The sequence below is a fragment of the Cygnus atratus genome, chromosome 1, assembly GCF_013377495.2.
Source record: "Cygnus atratus isolate AKBS03 ecotype Queensland, Australia chromosome 1, CAtr_DNAZoo_HiC_assembly, whole genome shotgun sequence".
Classification (NCBI taxonomy): Eukaryota; Metazoa; Chordata; class Aves; order Anseriformes; family Anatidae; genus Cygnus; species Cygnus atratus.
In genome coordinates, this window is record NC_066362.1 from 86,478,503 (window position 1) to 86,498,534 (window position 20,032).

General features: G+C 43.8%; 2 protein-coding genes across 7 annotated transcripts in view; one reads left to right on the forward strand and one right to left on the reverse strand.

Moving 5' to 3' along the window:
* Positions 1-1,027: 1,027 nt before the first annotated feature.
* Positions 1,028-8,744, reverse strand: CREG1 (cellular repressor of E1A stimulated genes 1). 2 transcript variants are annotated; one of them, XM_035540643.1, is made up of 4 exons: positions 8,269-8,744; positions 5,528-5,647; positions 3,327-3,511; positions 1,028-2,700 (listed from the first exon to the last, which is right to left on the reverse strand). In XM_035540643.1, coding segments are annotated over exons 1-4 (582 nt in total). In that variant the 5' UTR covers positions 8,545-8,744; the 3' UTR covers positions 1,028-2,699. The 2 variants fall into 2 exon arrangements, with proteins under 2 accessions (XP_035396536.1, XP_035396537.1); XM_035540644.2 differs by having other exon boundaries at positions 3,323-3,511; positions 8,269-8,625.
* Positions 8,745-17,433: 8,689 nt separating this feature from the next.
* The window catches only part of RCSD1 (RCSD domain containing 1), a 34,029-nt gene continuing 31,430 nt past the window's right edge, over positions 17,434-20,032 (forward strand). For 2 of the 5 annotated variants that reach the window (XR_007707701.1, XM_050708088.1), the window contains exon 1: positions 17,448-17,631. Coding sequence is in view for 2 of the 5 variants with exons in the window: in XM_050708088.1 (XP_050564045.1) it covers positions 17,626-17,631 (6 nt within the window). In the remaining 3 variants the exon portion in view is untranslated. Of the gene's footprint in view, positions 17,632-20,032 lie in introns of all 5 variants that reach the window. The other 3 variants (XM_035540641.1, XR_007707700.1, XR_004777752.2) reach the window with 3 other exon arrangements.

Here is a 20,032-nt window from a genome sequence, read left to right on the forward strand (position 1 = left end):
ACAAACCTGTTTCTAAGAGGTAAAAACAGATAGACATTTAGTATGATTTATACCCTAGTCTGCCCTACATTCCACTTCTACTTATAAAATTTTTTTTAGCCAAGTGTTCAAGGAGATACATAGATATAACAACTCCAGATAGTATTTTTCCAATTAACTCTCAAATCCAACTCTGTACACCTAGCTTAACCATTTTGTTTTATGTTACTTTCCAAAAGAAGCATCTGGCTGGAGTCTTTTCAAGTTTCAAATGCAAGGAGATTTGGATGATCTAAAATCGATCCAACAAAACTCAGGAGTTATAAAACTATTTCAGACTAATTGTTACCAAAAAAACAAACAAACAAACAAAAACCTGCTGTCCAAATCAGAAAATACAGGGGAACTTGTACAAATGGAACTTCAAATCTGAAAAGATAATCAACACGGGAGGAAAAAAAAAAGATATATACCAAACCCTTAATTAAATGAAAGTGATTCTTTTAACAGTGTGAATGCAGTTTTGCATTAGACAGTGATCTGTTTTTGTTAGCAATTAAAAGAACAGTGAAAAGCCTAATTTGAAAACAGTACCTTAGGTTTTGAATTACAAGAAACAAGTTTGTAGCATACCTTGTACTAACACATGTATATATTAACAAGACCTATTTATGTTTGTATAAAGCAGAAGATAAAATAGAACAGCTTTAAGTTAGATCAGATTTGAGAATAAGAAAATATTCGTAAAAAGCTAACCGATGCAGTCATTCACAAAATAGAAGCCTTAGCCAAAGAAATAGTCAAATAAGACTTCCTTGTCTTCATTTTCACAAAATCCGCCGTTATTATTTTATGATTTATTTCACAGTACTAGATGCAAAAAAGAAAAGTGAAACAAAGATGCTTATTTCAACCAAGAAAGGAAAGCCAGGCATACTTTAGCAAGCATAAAAGACTTCAGAATGACCATAAACCAAGAACCCAAAAGTGTGCGCTTGTGTGAAAGAGCGAAATATTCTCGAATGTGCAATAAATAAAACCAACACCATTTGTCATAAAAATAGTTTAATTTCGCCAAAAGCCCAGTATCATCAATCTCGTACATCAGAAGTTATGGAGTTACAGGTAAGACATGCCGGTGTCCCCATGGAAAGGATCAAGTCCATACCATAGGATCATTTGAGTTTCCACACTTTTCATTAATAAAAATAACCTTATATAAAAATATTTCCAATATCTTATTTAATTTCAGTGTTACCTATTCAACATAAATTGTTTCCATATTCTAATTTTGAACTATTCTAAATAGTAGCACAGAATGTGTTCAATATAGTAAAAAATACCTTTTTTCCCCTTGCAGAGAAGGAAAACTTTGTAAGCTCTTTCAAAAAGGCTTTCATAAATCTTTCCAGTACTTGAGATAAGTAGCAGTATAATGATGACATTAAGATGTAGAGATGATTTGATCTGTCCAAATCCACTGTTCTACAATGTGGATCTGCCTTTAAGGACACTAAATTTTCACATTCTTTACTCTGTCAAGTAGATGATTTTACCACAGGCAAATCTAACTTAATTGTTCATAATTGCTTTTGGATATTTGTGAACTTAGCACTTGGGAGATATGACAGAACATAAAGAGGTGTTAATTTTTTTTTCATGGTTGTTTGGGGCTTATTTTAAGAAACAGAGAATTAATTTTCCACACCTTTCATTAATTTTCATTCTCTGCAAGTGCCGAATCATCTGTGTCATACTGTACTAGTTTCTTTCTCACTTCTGGGTTACAGACCTAAAATTGTTGCATAAGGCTTCCAAAGAAACAAATCTGCTCAGTTCTATTGCTGAAGGTAGTAAAAGCTGTTACATTGCCATTTGATCAGATTAAGAAAGCTGAAGATTTCAAAATCCAAATCAGTAACCAATTTCTTTTTACATCAATCTCATTGAACTTACAAGCCACTACTCTTGATATACTGAAGTCAGGTATTTTCGTTATTTCTACTACTAACACTTCTTTTAAAGTCAGGGCACATAACCACTACCAGCCAAAGACTTACCAAGAACTTATCAAAAGCCTGAGGTACATGTAATATTGGCATAAACGCAATCATATTTGATAGCACTTTCAATACAAGTAGCAAAACAGAAAAACGGCTCAAATTGTGAGTGTATATGTGCACGAAAAAAAATTCTTACAGAATTCAGAACTCAACGTATCATTCATCACTGCAACACAAACAATGCTTTCCATTCCACAGTCAGCTGAGCCATCCTGTAGTACTTTGCCATAAAGATCTAAAATAACCTGGTATTAAAAATAGAATAAAACTGGAGAGTGCCTGCAAACAGATATGATTTAATTAAGGCACTGGAAGCGTAGAACCGGACTAATCCTTTAGTTTGCAGTAAACACAGCCTTTCTAAATGCAGACTGTCAAGAGACAGATAACAACTTCCCAGATTCATGTCTAATGAATACAATTTACTTATGGCTTATGCACAAAGGATTTTGAGTATGACATGATTCAACCTGTGCTAGATAGGGCGAATTCACATTTGCTTCAGAAGGGTTACACAAGCTCATTAACAATGGAAGGTGTTTGATTTTTTGCATTATTAATTCAGCTCTGCAATACATAGGAAAAAGAAGTATCTCATGAAACAGTCATCCAAAGTACTTCATTTGTACTATCACCATCACCAAGGATCTTCCTCTACCTACAAGGAGTAAGAATAAGAATGAAATTGAATGTGTGTTTGTAGACCATGCTAAGATATATTTGAAAGCTTTGAAGACTTAGTTTTATGTGGACAATAAAACAGAATTTCTTTATGCTTCAGTATCACGATGAAAGATTCAAAAGCAATTTTTGGGAAAAAAAAATATTACATAATATTGCTGCAATCCCATTGATTATATTTGTATAAAGCAGAAGATACAAAAGAACAGCTTTAAGTGAGATCAGACTCTTCATAAATACTGAAGTCTCGCTATGTTTAACTATTAGACCAAAACATAATCTGCAATTAATCCAAATAAAGGACAACAATTGTTCTCACTCTGCAGGAGTCCTTCCTCCCAAGAAACTGTATTTTAGCTGAAGTACAAGATAGTTATCCATAGAGATTTACTTAGAGATATTATACTTTATATCGTTAAGTAAGTGGGTCCCCTATTCAAACTTATCTTGTGATTTCAGATACTGCATCCAGTAGACTACTTAGGGAAAAAGACATAAACGTATGTAAAAAACAGACACAGGTAATATACACTGTTAATAATAAGGAAAAGTTTTACAGCTTCCAAATATAATGAGTTAAGCATGCAAAACATACATACTTACTAAGGCTTGACACTGTAATACTCTTCTGGTGTCACAATTTTCAATCCACCAAAGTAGTCCAGTACCCAAATATTGGTGATGTTGAATTTAGCAAAGAACCAATTGTGATCCTTAGGCCAACTTTCCATTTCAGGGTGCCGACTGAATAATGCTTTTTTCGCTATGGCCGCTTCTGAATCATTCACCTGAACAATAACCAGCAAAATACTACATTAAGATACAGTCATATGGAAGACAAATGTTAACTAAAACACACTGCTGACTGCAGTGTGCTCTTTTCAGTTCAGCCACACTTTACCCCAAAGGACTCGTTACTGTGGCAGAGTCCACTTATCTTCAGAGTGCTGTACAACTGTACGTGAGAGAGGCAAACACTCCACGGTAATTGCTTTTAATATTAAATCAAAAGGGTGCTTTTAAAGTAAAAGCACGAGGAAGAAAGTACTTCATCAACATAAAAATAAGTATTCTGTTCTCTGTTTAGAGAGAGAGATGCAGGCTGACAGCTTTAGAAGCAGCATTGATTCTGTTGTAATATAAAAACTAGATCCAACCTGACACTGACTTGTTTGAAGAAGACTGGATAAAACTACACCCTATGCTGATGATGAAAAAAATCTTCATTGTACAGATTAAAATTATCCAAGTCCACAGAACATGTATTAAAGGATCTTAGATACTTGAAGTTCTTGCTAGAGGGACAATGAGTAAACAGCAGAATAATGAGGAGCAAAGCTTTGCTTTTAATTATTAAAAGACCCACAAAATTATTTTGGCATGAGTAAGATGTCAGGTTTTTCAGTGGGAAAGCAAATAATGATGCTAACTATCCAATTATGGAGACTGAAACCTTCATTTGGAATTGTTTCTTGAAATGTCTTTTTGAATTCAAACTTCCCATACATAACTTGGAATTGTATTCTTGGAGGTGATTTTTTTCCCATTTTCTCCATATTCTTCAACATTAAAGTGTGCACAACTTGATCAGACAAACAAAAGCCAAGGAAAATAAATGGCTTTGTTGTTATTACTTAGGCAGGAATGGTATTCAATTAAGAATAAAAACTGAGTAACAGCCTAAAGCCAAGGCTAGAAAATGTTTTGTGCTAGATCCTAATACTGGTAGATTTAATTTGATATGTTTATATTCCATTATAAGTTTGATTCTTCAAATCAGTAAGCAGCAAAAACATACAGCATGATCTTGGATGTTATTTGGAAAAGCACAAAATGGAGAAGTATGGATTCTTGCTGCATTTTTTTTAGGTGTAATTTTGCCTCCTCTGCCCCTGCTTACTCAAAGAGACACTAACAAATCAAATAGTGTTCATGTGCATTTAAACATATATACATGCATGCAAAATGAAATAACAGAATCTACAAGAGAATGGGAGCTGAAATGTTTGACTACTTAATATACTACATGCAAATTTTTAAAGGGTTAAATCAACTAGTTAAGAGTTCTGGATATGGTACAAGAGGAACTAATTAAAATAATTTCAGTACTGATGATAAACTCATGGAAGCAATTAAAGGATTGACGGAGTGTAATGTACAAATACAGGAGGTGTGAAAACACCAAGTAAGAATTCAGGCTATCATATAAGAGAAAATAATGATAATTAGTCCTCATCCTCAATAATGGGATTAAGATCTTCAACAAACAACACACGCAGTTCTAAATTCTTTCTATGGGACACCAAGGTACCAGTGCAAGAAAGAATACTGCTGTGGCAGCAACATTGCCAGGTGATACAATAAACTTTTTCTATGTCTAATGCCTGTAACTTTATAGTGTGGATTAATATTAACTTCAATAAAATTTTGGACATGCATATGTCAGACTGGATGGGCCAAAGAACTTAACTGAGCAAGATATCAAAAAGCCTTCACGCTTCACTCACAAGAGAATTGTCTTGGACTTTTCAGCTTCAAAACTGGTCTAGGGGAAGTAGGATGATTTTCTTCATTGCAATATTGTCCTCTCAAGATCATTGCTAAAGACATGCCAACACTGCTCCTGCAGATACCAACTGGTTACTTGGCTTTCCTCACACAAACTATGAGATAGCCTTCTGGTATCATGGCACATGACATCCCTTCATAATCTTCTGCACGGAAATGCTAAGAGCTCTTCTCCATCCACTATGCAACCCTGTTCAATGCGCAGTCTTGCCCAGCACCAACTTTCAGCTGCTTACCTTTACAACACTCCCACAGAAGATTATGTGGGCACAGAGGGGATTCTGTGGATCATATTTGTGCTTCTTGCAGTAAGGAGTCTGTGCCAAAGACACAGTTAAGGAGGCATTTGAATTGACCTGAAATACAAATGATAAGAGATTTATGTACCTTTGCGAGGAAAAAAAGTCATACCATGTTTTCAGCTTTTGGTGCTTTATTCAATTCAGAATTACTGGTAAAAAGAATAAAGCTGTGATCATCTTTTCCTAGTTATATCTGAAAGCCGACTTAGATGAACATTTTAGAAGTCTGCTGACATCTGTTAGCATAAAATGGAAACCTCACAGAACAGCACTCCTTAAAACTCTGAATTCCATTTATGATCCAACATACATAACAGGACAGTACACAGAAGACAAGAAGATACAATGAAATTCATTAAGTGGAAGGACAAATGGTTACTGAAAGGTAACCATATGGGTTTCACAGCTGGTGCTGAAATCCATTACAAGCAAATTTTAAAAGAAAACACAAGCTCCCTGGCTGACCCCAAACTGGTCAGCTCTTTTGAAGTTTAAAGTGAATACTAAAAATTAGGTTTAAAAAACCCTCAGTATTTAAGTAAGACACCTAACTCGAAGAATTAAGGAACCTGTACCTGACTGTTTTTCTAAAATGAATGTAGTGAGGACAGCTAGAAAAGTTGTGCAAAACAGGATTGCCTACTGCAGAATACCACGTGGTAAAGTTCATTTTGTCCCAGCAAAGACATTTTGCATGCTTTGGGAAATTTCATTATAAGATCTCATCTCAAAAACAAACAAAACGAGCAGACAAAGCCCACACCGCAGAACGTCACTTAAGTGCTATGCAGTGCATGACTGAACTTAGGAAACAGGAGCCACCACCTGACTCACAGCACAGATAGGAAGTTGCTCAATGACAAAAACTGCTGATTCATGATTATTCAGCACTATCTCTTATCAGATGTCTCCCTCCGCGTGACGGTTGAAGTCAAATCTTTCTGCCCTACAGCCACTGAATAAAAGATCTGTTGGGGAACTTTCTGAAGGAAATGGTACATTATCAGTGTATGTCATCATTTTCAAGTTCCTCTGGGTTGTAGGTATGGCAGAGGAGGTACTGTGCAAGAGAAAAATATATATCTAAGTGGTGTAGAAAACATAATTAAACTACTTTAATGTGCCAAAGTAACGAGAGGGACAGGAAATAAACAAAAAAGGTTAAGGGTAAAACGAAGTCTGAAATGTTCTTACTATTTAAGTTTTGTGTTTGTTTTACTAATGCTGTAACAGTTACTAAAACAAAAAGGTTCTCTTTATTAAAGGATTCTTATGGTCACTGTTTCTGAGCCTTTTCAGTCAGCTCTCTCTTGGCCACAGCCCAGCAGAAGAGTTGCAACGAGGCCAATTATGCACATGCAGAACCTTGGCATGGCAGCGTGTTGTCTTCTGGTGTGCACTTGACCTTCCAGTGATTACTATTCTTTTAGCATTCTGTGCAAGAGTCCACTTTACTCAAGACCCACACAGCCAACTTGCTGTTCTCCAGACATTTTTACATTTTTTTTGTTAATTTCTCCTTCTCTAAGTGCTCTGTGGCCCCTCATCTCTCTGCTCAGCACTTCCTGAAGCGTCAGCTTCCTCCTCTGCCAGGGCTCTGCTTTGATATTGTCCAGACCATGATCAGCAGGGACTTTGCAGGACTATGGGGTGTCTACACAGAATGGCTGAGGTTGGAAAGGACCTCTGAGGATCATCTAGTGCAACACCCTGCCAAGCAGGATCACCTAGAGCACGTTGCGCAGGATGGCATCCAGGCAGGTTTTGAATATCTCCAGAGAAGAGACTCCATAGCCTCTCCGGGCAGCGTGTCCCAGTGCTCTGTCACCCTCACAGTACTGGGGTACTGTACCTTACTTTGGGACTGCCTTGACCGTAGAACTGCTCCTCCTGGCCCTCTCACCCAAGTTCCTTAAATCCTCTTCTCTTCACCTCCAAATATGCTCTGATCGAGTTTTTCACTGTGAAACCTTACCATGAAAGAAGAGTCATTGGGAACCCAGTTCCCATTCTCGTTTTATTGCTACACAGAAAGCCACCTGCGCTCATCTGCTGAACAAAGTGAAGGCCCCGTGCCGCCAGCTGGAGGCCAGCGCCTGGCCCTAGCGCGGTGCACCGCTTTAGGGTCAGGTGTTCAAGGGCTTAGAGACGTCCTCACAAAAGAGGCAGGGAACACCCATCTAGCACATGGCATTGCTTTCAGAAAACGTTGACATAGCCCTGAGTCTTACTGAAGAGAATCCAACTGCTGCTTGCCATTGAGACGAACAGGATTTTGGAGGCGAACCATGAAAAAATGGGCACTGCATTGGCAACCTGTGTGCCTGAAAACTTCATTTTTAGGGGGCCTAGATATATATATATGAGGCTATATATATATGCGCCTATATACATATATTTACGTACATGAACCTATATATTCACATACACGAACCTACATGTATATTTACATACACGAACATGTATATTTACATACATGAACATGTATATTTACATACATGAACATGTATGTATGGACCTATATATGAACCTCTCTATATATTTACATATATGAACCTATATATATTTTTTATATTACTTTTATTGGGCTACCTATGTGTATATATATATATACATAGCGCATATATCCGCGTATATCTGCGGCTGCGCTGCCCCGGCCGCCCCCGGCCGCTCACCCGCAGGTCCCTGACGGAGATCTCCATGTCGGTGAGGTAGAGGTAGGGGACGCCGCTGCCGCCGCCGGGCCCGGGCACGCCGTCGCTGAGGGAGAAGACGTTGGCGAAGGGGTGGCCGCGCAGCCCGTCCTGCGCCGACAGCGTGGCCAGCGCGCCCCAGTCGCAGCTGTGCAGCACCACGCGCGCCACGCGCGCCGCCTCCTCCGGCGGCGGCAGCAGCGCCCCGCGGGCCGCCAGCGCGGCCGCGCACAGCAGCAGCAGCAGCACCGCCACCATCGCCGCAACCGACCCCAACCCTCCCCAGCCGCCGCTTGGCGAGCGCTGCAGCCTCCCGGGCCTCACGCCCCGCTCTGCTCTCCGCCAATCGGAGGCGAGCCGTGAGATCTTCAGCCAATGAGGGCTGCCGGGAGGCGGGGATAAGCCCAGCGGGGTGCGGGGGTTGTAAACAGCTCTGACAGCCCCGGCTCGCCGTCCGGGAGGAGAGGCGGAGGGGGGCGGGGCCGCTGGGAAGCGGACAGCCAATGAGAGGCCTCTCCGGGAAACTCTCTGCCAATCACGTCTCACTGCTGGCGGGAGGGGAGGGAAGCCGTTCCCGCCCATCACGTGACGGGCGGGTGAGAGGGTCGTGCCCGGCTCGGCCGTTGGGCGGTGGCTGAAGCCAACGGCTGCCCTGAGGCGGCTGAGGCAGGGCGGCGCTGCCCGCACCCGCCACACAGCCACTGCCAGGGCTCAGCGCCCCGGCTCCGGGCATGGCGGCAGCCAGCCTACGGTGCTGCCCCTCGGTCTGGCCCGGGGCGCCCGGTCAGGTCCACAGGGTGTTCGTCTGTCCTGCCGTCCCCGGGCACAGGTAACTTCATGTCAGGAGCTGGTGCAGTGTGGCGACAAATGTCTGTGCCCTGCCTTCCTTCAGGAAAAAAACATGTTTAAGTACACTAAGGGAGGGCTCTCTGAAACTAGCTGGGACTGTAGAGCTTGTGGGAGCATTTGTGTTGCTCACATGAATAAATAGTGAGGTACGCCTCATTTTATTTGTTATCTTGTGCTCAGTCACAAGATAAAGGTTTGTATAAAGAAATAATTGGGATAATAATAAGACATGATTCAACTTTTCCTGAAAGATGGGAGATTGCCATCTGACAGCTTGATGGGTCAGTTGCTAGCTCAATATCCAGCTGCATGCAAAGGTGAATATCAGTCTAAAAACATTCAGGTCACAAAATATTCTATGCTGATGGAATCTATTAAAGAACAGCCTTACATAAGAGAGAGGCAGAGCCCTCCTGCAAAGACTGCGGAAGCTTCACCTTTGAAAAGGATTTTCTCCAAGATTTATGTCTGCGATATGATCACTACAACATCCCAATGTTCTTCTGGTCAAACCCCCAAAAGCCATATTGAAATAGGCAGACTTTTGATTTCCCAGGAGATATGCCAAGAGTTTTACTTCAGCTTTACTTGTTTTAATGGAAATGCTCATACGTTACAGAGGTAGAGTCCCCCATGGCCCTTCTGGAGTCCTTTTTCTTTGCCTGATAAACGTCCAGGTCCAGACCATGATGGTATTCAACCCTTCATCTGGGGCAGGTTACATGCTTACAAGAGGCACTTCAGGGCTCTAACCATGGCTTCTTTTCCATCACACAACCAGTGCTTCTCAGGTGACATCTGTCCCCAGGTGCCCCATCATACAGCACGTGCATATCGTGGCATTGGCCAAGGCTGTGGGGCTCTTGAGAAAAAGGATCTGGCCATGGGCTGCCAGGTGGATTCAACCGAAAGGCCTCTGGGAGTGCCAGGCTGTGTGCCACGAGTCATTTTGTTGTGCCGAATTTAGGAAAACCACCTCTTCTCGAGGAAAAATACACCATGGATCCATTCTCTACCGTTTATGTACCATCCTGTAGTTGTGTACAGGCAGACTGAAATTTCCTACAATATTCCGCTTGTTTCCAGAGAGCAGGAACAGAGCCTGGCTTTCCCTCTGGGGCCACCAAAACACAGCCTTCCACTGCTGCCCTCTCCTGGCAATGCTCGGGAGAAACCTGCTTTGTTTCAACTGAAGGGCAAAAAAAACCGCAAACCACCAAAACCCGTTGCGCTCAACCCGTTGTGTGCAGCCACGTAGCTTGGGTAGGTAGCTGATCTTGCAGCACTGGTAGTAAAAGCGTGCTTGCCTGTGATATAGGACAAGTTACATCTCGGGGCAAAGTTATATCTCAGGAGAAAATAGGCCAGGAAAAGGAGTGAGGTGTGAGATAAGAAGAGGCCGTGTGAAAAGTTGCCTTTATATATATAGGTTTATGGACTATATCGAGGTGAGGGGCAGGAGTGGAAAGTGTTGAAGGGAAACAGGCAGCAACTGTTGTGCAGAAGTGAAAAGAGTAAGGAAGAGAGGGGCAAAGTTGGTCTAGAAGAAAAGTTGGTCTAGAAGAAACGGTTTAGGAACAAGAAGGGTTTGAGGAAGACAAACTGCAACAAACTCTTTTCATTTTGCTAGCTGAAACAGACATTGCTTCCTCTTTCCTCTCTCGCCAACATACACGTATGCATGCACAGAAACACTTCTTTCTCTTCATTTTCACAGCAGTCCTGCCCTCGGAACCAGGGGGAGCAGGGCAGTATTTTCCAGCTGCAGCCAAAGGGATGGGCGGTGGGGTGAGGATGGTGCGTGGGGGATCTTGCTGGGGAGCAGGAGAGTGTGATACGGAGCAGACAGGAGGTGGTTGGTGGGGTCAGTACAGGAGAGAAGGCATGCCATGGAAGTAAGAAGGGATAGAAAGGAAAGAATATGAAGGAGATGAGGGAAAGAGAAATGTCAGTTCCTTTTTTTTGCAGTTCCTTTTTTTTTTTTTTTTTTTTTTTTTTTTTAGCGGGAACAGTCAACACAGAAAGGGGGAACGCTTTTAAGTTAAGGAGTGTAAATTCATTAGCTGGAGGTATTTACTGAACGTGGCTACCTGTCCTTCCCCAGGAAGGGTGCGTATGACCGGATTTGTGATTTTGTTACCCAAACAATACCACCACATCTGCAATTTCTTCCTCTCCACCCTCTCTGCAGCCCTGCAGCGCTCCCGCAGCCTTTCCCGGCAGCAGCCGCCAAGGGGTGCTGCTGCCCAGCCTTGCTCGCTGCGGCTGCAGGAGCCGCCCGGAGCACACCTGCTCGCAGGCCTCTTGGAGGAATTGGGCTGAGCCCAGTGGGTGTTCAGCGCTGAACAGGAGTTATTGAGGCAAATACCATCGGCTCTCTGATAAAAGAGAGCAGATTTGTTGAGTACTCTCCACTGTGGGCAGTGCACACCGGCGTCTAGGCTGTCTGACACACTGCGCTGAATGAAGGGGGCTTGTACTGGCTCTGTTCTTGCATGAGTAGTGCTGGGCCAACCTGCAGGGTGAGGGATACAGACTTTAATCCTTTCAGTTTGCTCCGAAGCAGTGTGTTATCTGAAGTAAATCTCCAGGCCCCTCTCACTTCCCCAGCTAGATCTCAGAGAAAGGAGAAGGATTCTTTCTGTTGTGGTGCAATGAGTCTAGGGGTTTCCAGGATCCTTGCATAACAAGGCCAGGAAAGTATTGCTAGCCACTAGTTCTCCTTTTCAACTTATGTTTTATTTACATCACTGAAACAATAAACATACAGTAGCATCTTACTGTAGATTGAGCCTGTTTACTCCCTCCAGGTGTTGGCCAGTTAGTGGAACGATCTCAATTTCAGTGTAGCTTAGCTTGGAGGCTAAATTTGGGGGCCATATCTCTGGAGAAGGTGTATTTTAGCCAGAAAGTCAGCAAGGTCTCCATCCTGTCTGGTGTGTCATCATGCTCTGGCTGCCCTCTTCATAGTTGCTTTTGCCCCAAGCCAGCTCTCTTCAGATAGCGTGGTTCTTTGTTGGGCTGGGCAGGTTTTCTCTTCAGACACACAGTCTAGCTGCGAGCTGGGCCAGGCTTCCTGTCTAGATCCTGCAGTCTGTCCATGAACAGAAACCTTCCTTTGTCCAGATAACGCTTGTGGGCTATGCAGTCTGGCTCTGCACAGTGCTTGATTTGTGAGCCAGGCCAGCTCTCCGCTCCCAAATGACAGCCAGAGTGATTAAAGTCACTCGCCGCCGCTTTTGACAGAAGGGACTGACCTCTGAATCAGCTCTGGCAAAAGCTGAAGTGCTCAGGGCTTTGGAGTGCCAACACTGGGTGCCGTATGAGACCCACCATGCAAATTGCTTCTAAAACTGGAGGTTAGTTATCAGCTTGAGGAGATACCAGCCCTGTCAAGCAATGCAGTGCAACTACTATTAAGAAACTTCACACAACACAGAACGTTGCTGAACATTAGAAGGTGTTGCGTGCTTGCGCATAATGCATTTATTTGTTCTTCTCCTCAAAGTTCCCAAATGAAGTTGCTTGGGAATTTAGTTTCTGCCCCGTTCATCTATAGATTTTTTTAAAAGAAAGGTGAAATGAATGTAGAACGGGCCTGGGATTCAGCTAAAAGTCATTTTACATTTTTACAACCACCACAGACAATGGCAGAGTAAGCTTCCTCTGCACATAACCTGTTAGGGAGCAGAAATGTTCATTGTTCAGTCAGAAAATCTTGCTGCTCAGTCAGGGCTTGGGCTGCATGCTGAGGAAGCTGTTGAGAGGGCCAGCTGTGACACTGCTTTCTTTGATGCTTGGGGATGTGTAGGACTGGCCTGGGAAAGATGTAGTCAAAACCATGGCTGTATCCAGCACGGCTCCCAGGGACTGTGTCCACAACCACGCTCCGATCGTAACCTTGTGTTTCTATTGGGTCTTGTTGCACATTAAAACTAGGAACTGGTAGAGGAGCCCTTCAGTCTAGAGACTGGTAGCGGCTGATGCTGATGATGTTTGTCACAGTATTAATATAAAGGGGGTGCAGCCATGCCTCATAGTACCCCAGTTCACTTTGTTCTCCGAAGCCAAGTGGATCAGCCATGAAAGCAGAGCTCTCCCAAGAAATTCAAGTGCTGCTAGAGGTGACTCTAGCTACCTGTACACCACCCGCCAGTCCTAGGTGGCCTGGTATAAATGAGGGTGGTGTACCTCACTGTGGTCATGTTCCTAAGAGCACAGCCACTGTAGCAAAGCCTAGCAGGTGAAATGCTCCCTGTACAATACAGTATTTTTTTAAGTTTCCTCTGTTTAGGTGAAGAAGCCTGGTTAATCTGCACAGAACCATGATGCTAGCACGCAAACGCAGCCTGGCAATCAGGAACATGTGAAATGATTCAACTGTTTCAGTTAGTGTCAATCAGCTACTTTTTTATGTGGCCACTGCACAGCACACACACAGTCTTGCGCTCCCTGCCTAGTACAGCTTAGCAAGAAACCCGTAGAGCCACATCCCTTCGTGTAATTCAAGCATCTTTGGTAATGGGGCTTGCCCAGTCACATCAATTCCCAGGCGAGCTCGGTGCCTGGCATGTGAGTCTTTGTGTGTGTGCGCGTGGTCGCACGTGAGCGTGTGTGTTCTCAGATGTGCTTCACTGCAGCTGCAGAACTAGAGCAAAAAATGTCGATAGTACAAAGCGTTCCAACTGACTTCATTTCCTGCTGATAACTCCCTGAAGAGGAGGGTGAGGCTGAGCGTTTGGAGCATTAGCTTAATGCTGAGGGGCGAGGTGAGGGTAAGCAGGAGCAGATACTTCAGAATGCAGTTAGCAGAACAAGGGGGTTCAAAAAGCAAGTTTCCCAGAGAAAATGTTGTTCACGTTCACTTTCTGCAAGCCTGCCTTTGTCAGAGGAGCTGATGTATAAACCCAGCCCAAAACAGGATGCTGGCTGTTAGAGTTGATTGCTCTTTGAAATGCAAGTGCTTTTTTCTGTGGTCATCCTATCCCCTTTTTTTCAGTTAAAAATTAAATTACTTGAAAGGGATCAAGAAAGGTTGAGACCCCATTTTTGGGAGGGTCAAAAACTCAACCTGGTAACAGCTGCTGGTTAATAATAAAAATTCTGGAAAATGATGCAGGCGTCACCAGCCAAATATGGACACAGAGATGGACAGAACAATCTCGGATACTGGTACTGACAGGCAAGCTCTAATAACCTCTAACCAAACACCTTAACAAAGCACAGAGATCCAATCTGTCTCGCGGGGACCCACAGCTCCCTCCACCCTTCACTAATCCACCACCCCCACAAACATACCATCCCAGATTCAGCACCCACACGGACACACCCAAAGCGCTAGCTGTGGGGACGCAACTATCTGAGTCAAAGTTTCAGATGTCCTCAAAGGCTTTCTTTCCTGAGTCGTCTCTGAACAAAGAACTGCTCTGTCCCCCCATCTCCTTTGTATTGGTCTGGTATCATGGAGAAGCCCCTTTCACCGTAATTCATTGCCAAAGTGCAAGAGGCTAGCAAAGATTACATGAGGCATTGCTGAGCATGGCAGAACTACTTATGCCTCCTCTTCAGGCGTGCCAGGGTGAATGACTGCCTTGCACCTCTCCCCCAGCATGCTGCATGGAGCAGGAGCTCCAGTTGTTTGGCCTGAAGCAAACTCGTTCTTTTGGCCTCACACGTATCGAAGAGAACCAGCTGGGAAGCCGCAAAATCCAGGGGTCCTCAATCACAGCATTTTCTCACTCAAATGAAATTTCCCCCTACAGTCTGTTTTAATGTCACTTATGAGGGCTGGATTTTTTCTTTTTTATCTCCTGAGAACAGATGTAGAAATATTTGCATATACCAGCAAGTTAGTCTCATAGACGCTGCTATATCCCAGAAGGTCTGTCAACAGAGATGCACACAGAGATGCAGAGAGTCATGCTCCAAAATATCTCACATTCATACTTGCACGTACACATCATGTAAAACACCCAGTTCCTGAGTATAACCTCCCTTAATAACATTTGTCACAAGGTTCCTGCAGTTAAAGCATGTGGGTTGGTTGTTGCAGATTTTGGCGGTTTCCAGACAAGAAACAAGAAAACCTAGAGCAAATCCACACCTCATGTCTTCCTGTGTGGAGGAAAACATGCACCCTGTTTCTGGAAGAAAGAAGAAAGAACTTAAATAAACTGACAATTGTGTACCATACTCAGAGCAATGGCACTGAGAATTCTGCTGGCAGAAAAGATTTACTTTACGGTGAGATACTTTGGAGCGTAAATAAATAGAGTGAAGAAGCGTGGTGGGGCAGCTGTAACTCCCTTTGCTTTATTAGTGCGGGTAAAGTGATACTATCTCTGCCTAGCAGTTTCCTTTTCTGGAGGCCTAAGCAGACAGTTTCCTCCACAGGGTAAAACCCCTGAAAGCAGAAAGAAAATACTGAAACACACCCTGAGCAGAATGAAGCAACCATCAGAGGTATCTGATTTTTACAGTCTGTTACATGGCAGACATCTTGACAATGACACTCGTGACCAACACTGACAGTGAAATCCCTGAGCATGAAATTCTCCTTCTGCCCCTGCAACAGGCAAGGCGTGGGCAGCCAAAGCATCCTGCCTTCCCCACCTCACCCTGCTTCTCAGCACTGCAGTTCCTGTCCCTTCTGCCAGTGCACCATTATCATGACTTTAAGGAATCAGTAGGATTTCCAGTTAAGAAGGAGTTTCATTTTTATATTTCTTTTAGATTCTTCATCTTTATTTTATTAGATTTCTAGTTGCATGCAGCATCTGCTGGTTGCTTACAACAGAGGGGATTCAACTAATCCAGTGGTTCATCAACAGAAGATTAATTAGTCCTATTGCCTAACTTGGAGATTGCGGCAATTCAGCGTATCATTCTTTTGGCTAAGGACGGAGTAACCGCTGTATATTGAACTTGGGAGATAAGGAGATCATGATTTAAATATACTAATTCCTGTACTTTCTAAAGAACCACGGGAGTCCTACAGCATGTGGTGCAGCAAAAGTTAACTGTACTGTAAGAACAACTATGTTGAGATGATTTATTAGTAACAATAATCTGGGATATGATGATGGTCACAGTTAAATTCATTCTGGAGTGTTTTCCTCCGCAGCCAGCAGGGACTTGTGAAACACTGTGAAGGAAAAGTATGCATCCCTTTCAGAAAAGATGCTTTAACCCTCTTCTGCCCCCAAGGTATCATCCGAAGATGATGACATGAAATTGTGTCACTTTGCAGCTGCATGCGAAGCAAGGGAGCCAGCAGAAGACAAAGGGAGTGTTTCCAAATTCCTCTGCACCACCCTGTTCTCAGGAGGTGGGGACTGAAATTCTTGAGAAGGAGCATGTGCAAACAGTTGCTAAAACAGGAACGAGATGTATAGTTTCCAACGCTGTGGTCTGAATGGAAAAGGAAACCGTAGCAAAACATTCCTGAGGCTTAGTTTTTCCCATCTGAGCTTTTGTAGCACCACGGAAGCTTCTCATTTCCAGTGTCCAAGTCTGCCCTTCCCTGCAAAAGGAGGGAAGAGTGACCTGCAGCTTCTGACCTGGTAGTGTGAGAAATGAATTCAGAGCAGAAAGAGCTAGTTCTGCTTTAGAGCTAGCCCGTGACACCTTGCCTGGGGACCCTCTGCTTCTGCCAGCATTTGTGCCTCACCTTCCCAAGTGAAGCCCTAGTCTCTCATTTGGGAATTGCCCAACAGCACATCAGGACTGCTGATACTGTGCCTGGGAGTCCCAGCCGTGGACCAGGGCACCAAAGCCTTATGTTCTGTTCAAATGCAGTCACCACCTGCTTTCTGCTCCTCTTCTGCCCCTCTAACCACTCTGAAGACAGTCTACTGTGAAGGAAATTACAGAAAAGTGTGAAGGAAGAGAGAAAAGAAGCTAGAGTTAAAGGAAAAGAGATCTTTAACAACGAGGACGAGACCCTGCAGGCTTGGAGAGAGAAGAGTGGACAAGGGAAAGACCCACGCAGAGATGTGGGGGGGGCAGCTACAAGCAAAAGAAGCAAATATAAAAAAATAGAGGCAAAACGGGGCAGGGGAGAAAAAAAAAAGAAAGAAAGATGAGGTGCTAGAAATACGAAGGGTGGATAGAAAGGGAGGGAGAAAATACACATACAGTGTCCCCAAGTTTGGGCACAGCAGCAAAGTTTGCTGCTTGTTGTCTCATGAGCCCAGCGCTCCGGGAAGGACAGTATCTGTTTAGATTTGTGTCTAAATTTAAACCCTGATTGCCTTGCCTCCCCCTCCTCTCCCCTCCCTCCCTTCCTCTCACCCACCCGCCCTTCTTCCTTGTTCGTAGTGCAGGGCAGCTCACTGGGCTCTGTCAGTTTTCAAGCTGAGCAGGAGCGTGGATATTACATACCCTCCACAGCAGCACGATTTTGCTCTGGCTTGGCTGAAGTTTTCCCACAGATAAGAGGGAAAGGGGTGGGGAAGAAAGATTGCCCTGAGGACACCTCTCTGGCAGGACATGGAGGTAAAGAAAACTTTTATTTCCACTTGCTTATGGCTGACTCGCAGATCTGCACTAGCTGCACCTTGCAAAGCAATTTCTTACTAAGGCAGCTCAAAATACCTTTCCGCTGAGGTTCAGATAAAAGCCTCTCACCACCACTCCACCTCACAATATTTTGCAGGGTTTAGTCCAGATTTGGAGGAGGGGGTCAGTGTGGGGAGAAATTCCATCTGCGAAAGGGAAATGAAGAAGGACTGCCATTTACTTTTTTATTCTCTGAGGTGGGAAAAAAAAGTAATGTTTTAAATGGGATCATTTTTTAATCATTTAAAAAATCAGTGAAATTGGGTGCATAAGGAGAAGTGAGCAAACCGTACAGGATTAGTGGACACCTTGGGGTTCGTTCCTGCCCAACCCACACTGCAGCAGCTGTGATTTAGACCCTCTTGTCGCCCCTGTTCCATGTGGATCGTGCAGTCTCACTTTCATTGTCAGCAGCATTTTGGTCCAGGAAAGAGAACCTGAGAGCCATTGCTTCAGCAGGGTGAAGGGCTAGCACACCCACGGAACAGTTCCTGTGCCTCTCTTCGTGCTGTGTGCCTTGTGCCTCGAGGGAGTAGGAGCTCTTGTCTCTTGATGGGCACTGCTGATGGACAGGGGTGTGGAAGCAGGAGTGAGGATGCCCTGGCGTTCCAAGTCCAAGCCTTGTCCTGTGTAGCAGCCTCTGAGGCAAGGCAGTTTGCCTCTCCTTGCCTCCTTTCCCATTCATACAAAATGAGAGTGAAAGTGCTCGCTTTGCTCATGTGAGGTTGGATTCACTAGCTTTTCAAATGGTTTTTAGATTGCAGAGGAAAAAAATACTTTTTTTTTTTTTTTGAGGGGCACAGGAGGTAGAAAGGTGATTGCAACATTGGCAAACCCTCAAATGACGAAAGAGGACTTTGGGTATTTCTTTCAGCTAAACACAGATCTTACTAAACACTTTATATTATCTTCACAGAGAAGGCTTTTTTTGTGTTGATGTGGCACCAACAGCCAGGGACATGCCACAAAGCCAGGGAGCAGTGTGCTTGAGGCACCACTATAATTTTTCTTTGAAGATTTGCAGCACATAGCTCAGCGGGGCAGTTCTGATAACACCCAGGTGTTAACATCACAGTCCTTGTTATCTGCGCTAGCCTGCCCTACAGGCGAGGGTTAAAGATCAGCCATGTTCATTACAAGAAAAGTCCTCAGCAGACTGAAAAATTTTGGTGTGGAGAAGGACCAAGCACTGCTCAAACCAATGCAGCGTAGCCGATATGCAGCATGACAAATACGTAGCTTTGGTAAGGGGTTTTAGGCTGGACAGAGCCTGCATCAGGAACCATTAATGCTTGTTTTATTCCTTTTCACTAAGTAGTGTCCTGTGATGTCTCAGAGGGGGAGTTGAACTCTTAGTTTGTTGTAACTGCTGTGCGCAGGAAGCCACATATGGAACAAAGAATAAATGAGGACTAAAACAGAAATTCTGTTGTGCTGAGGACACTCTGCCCCATCTCCTCTCCTCTGCACACACAGGGGACTGCGCCCCTCAAGTATTTTCTGTTGTCTGCTGCAGGGGTGTTTTAGAGCAGTAAGGCATGGGCCTTCATTTCCTTTTGGGAGACACGTGTCACACACACAGCAGGTCTGACTGTCAGGAAGCTTCTCTAAAGTATTTAGCCTATGACTCCTCCTTTTGATTCTGCCCCTTTACCTCTATTTCCCACTCATTTGCTGTGTTACCTTGTTTTCTGATCAGCTGTAGATTTCGGCATCTGTTCTTACTTTTAAAAACATCTCAACTCCCAGAACATTTTTAAAGTAGCACACTTGGTCTTCCCCCCTTGCCCCAACCCTCCAAAAAGGTGGTTAATGTCCCCAAATTAAGAATATATTAGACCAAAATAGAGCAAAGAGCAAAAACTTGAGCTCCCACCTGTCAATTCTCTGCTCTGTTTCCTCCTGAGAGCTTTTCACAGACAGCGTGAGCAGGACACAGAGGCTCATTACCGTCTTTTGCTTTAAAAATACATTTAATGCTCCTGTGCGACAGGAACGAGAAGTTCTGTCATTTCCCCATTTGCTTCATTGGTAGCATGCAGAGCTCTTCTGTGCTTTGCTGCTGGCATAACTGGCAAGCTCTTTGCTCTAGTGGGACACATGAGGATTACGAGCATTAGGAAAAAAGAAGGGCAGAGGGCTGACCTAGCCAGCTGATTTCCATCACGTCTCTGGCAGGAAGACCCTGTTTTTGGAAAACCTACAGAAGCAAGATAGTTGGGCTCGCTTTCTTAGAGAGGTTAGTGTAGTTTTGGGGCTCTTTAGGGGAGAGTTCCTACAGTCTTAGACATTCTGCTATCAGGAATGTACCACGTTGAAACCAGTACCTGTAGCCATT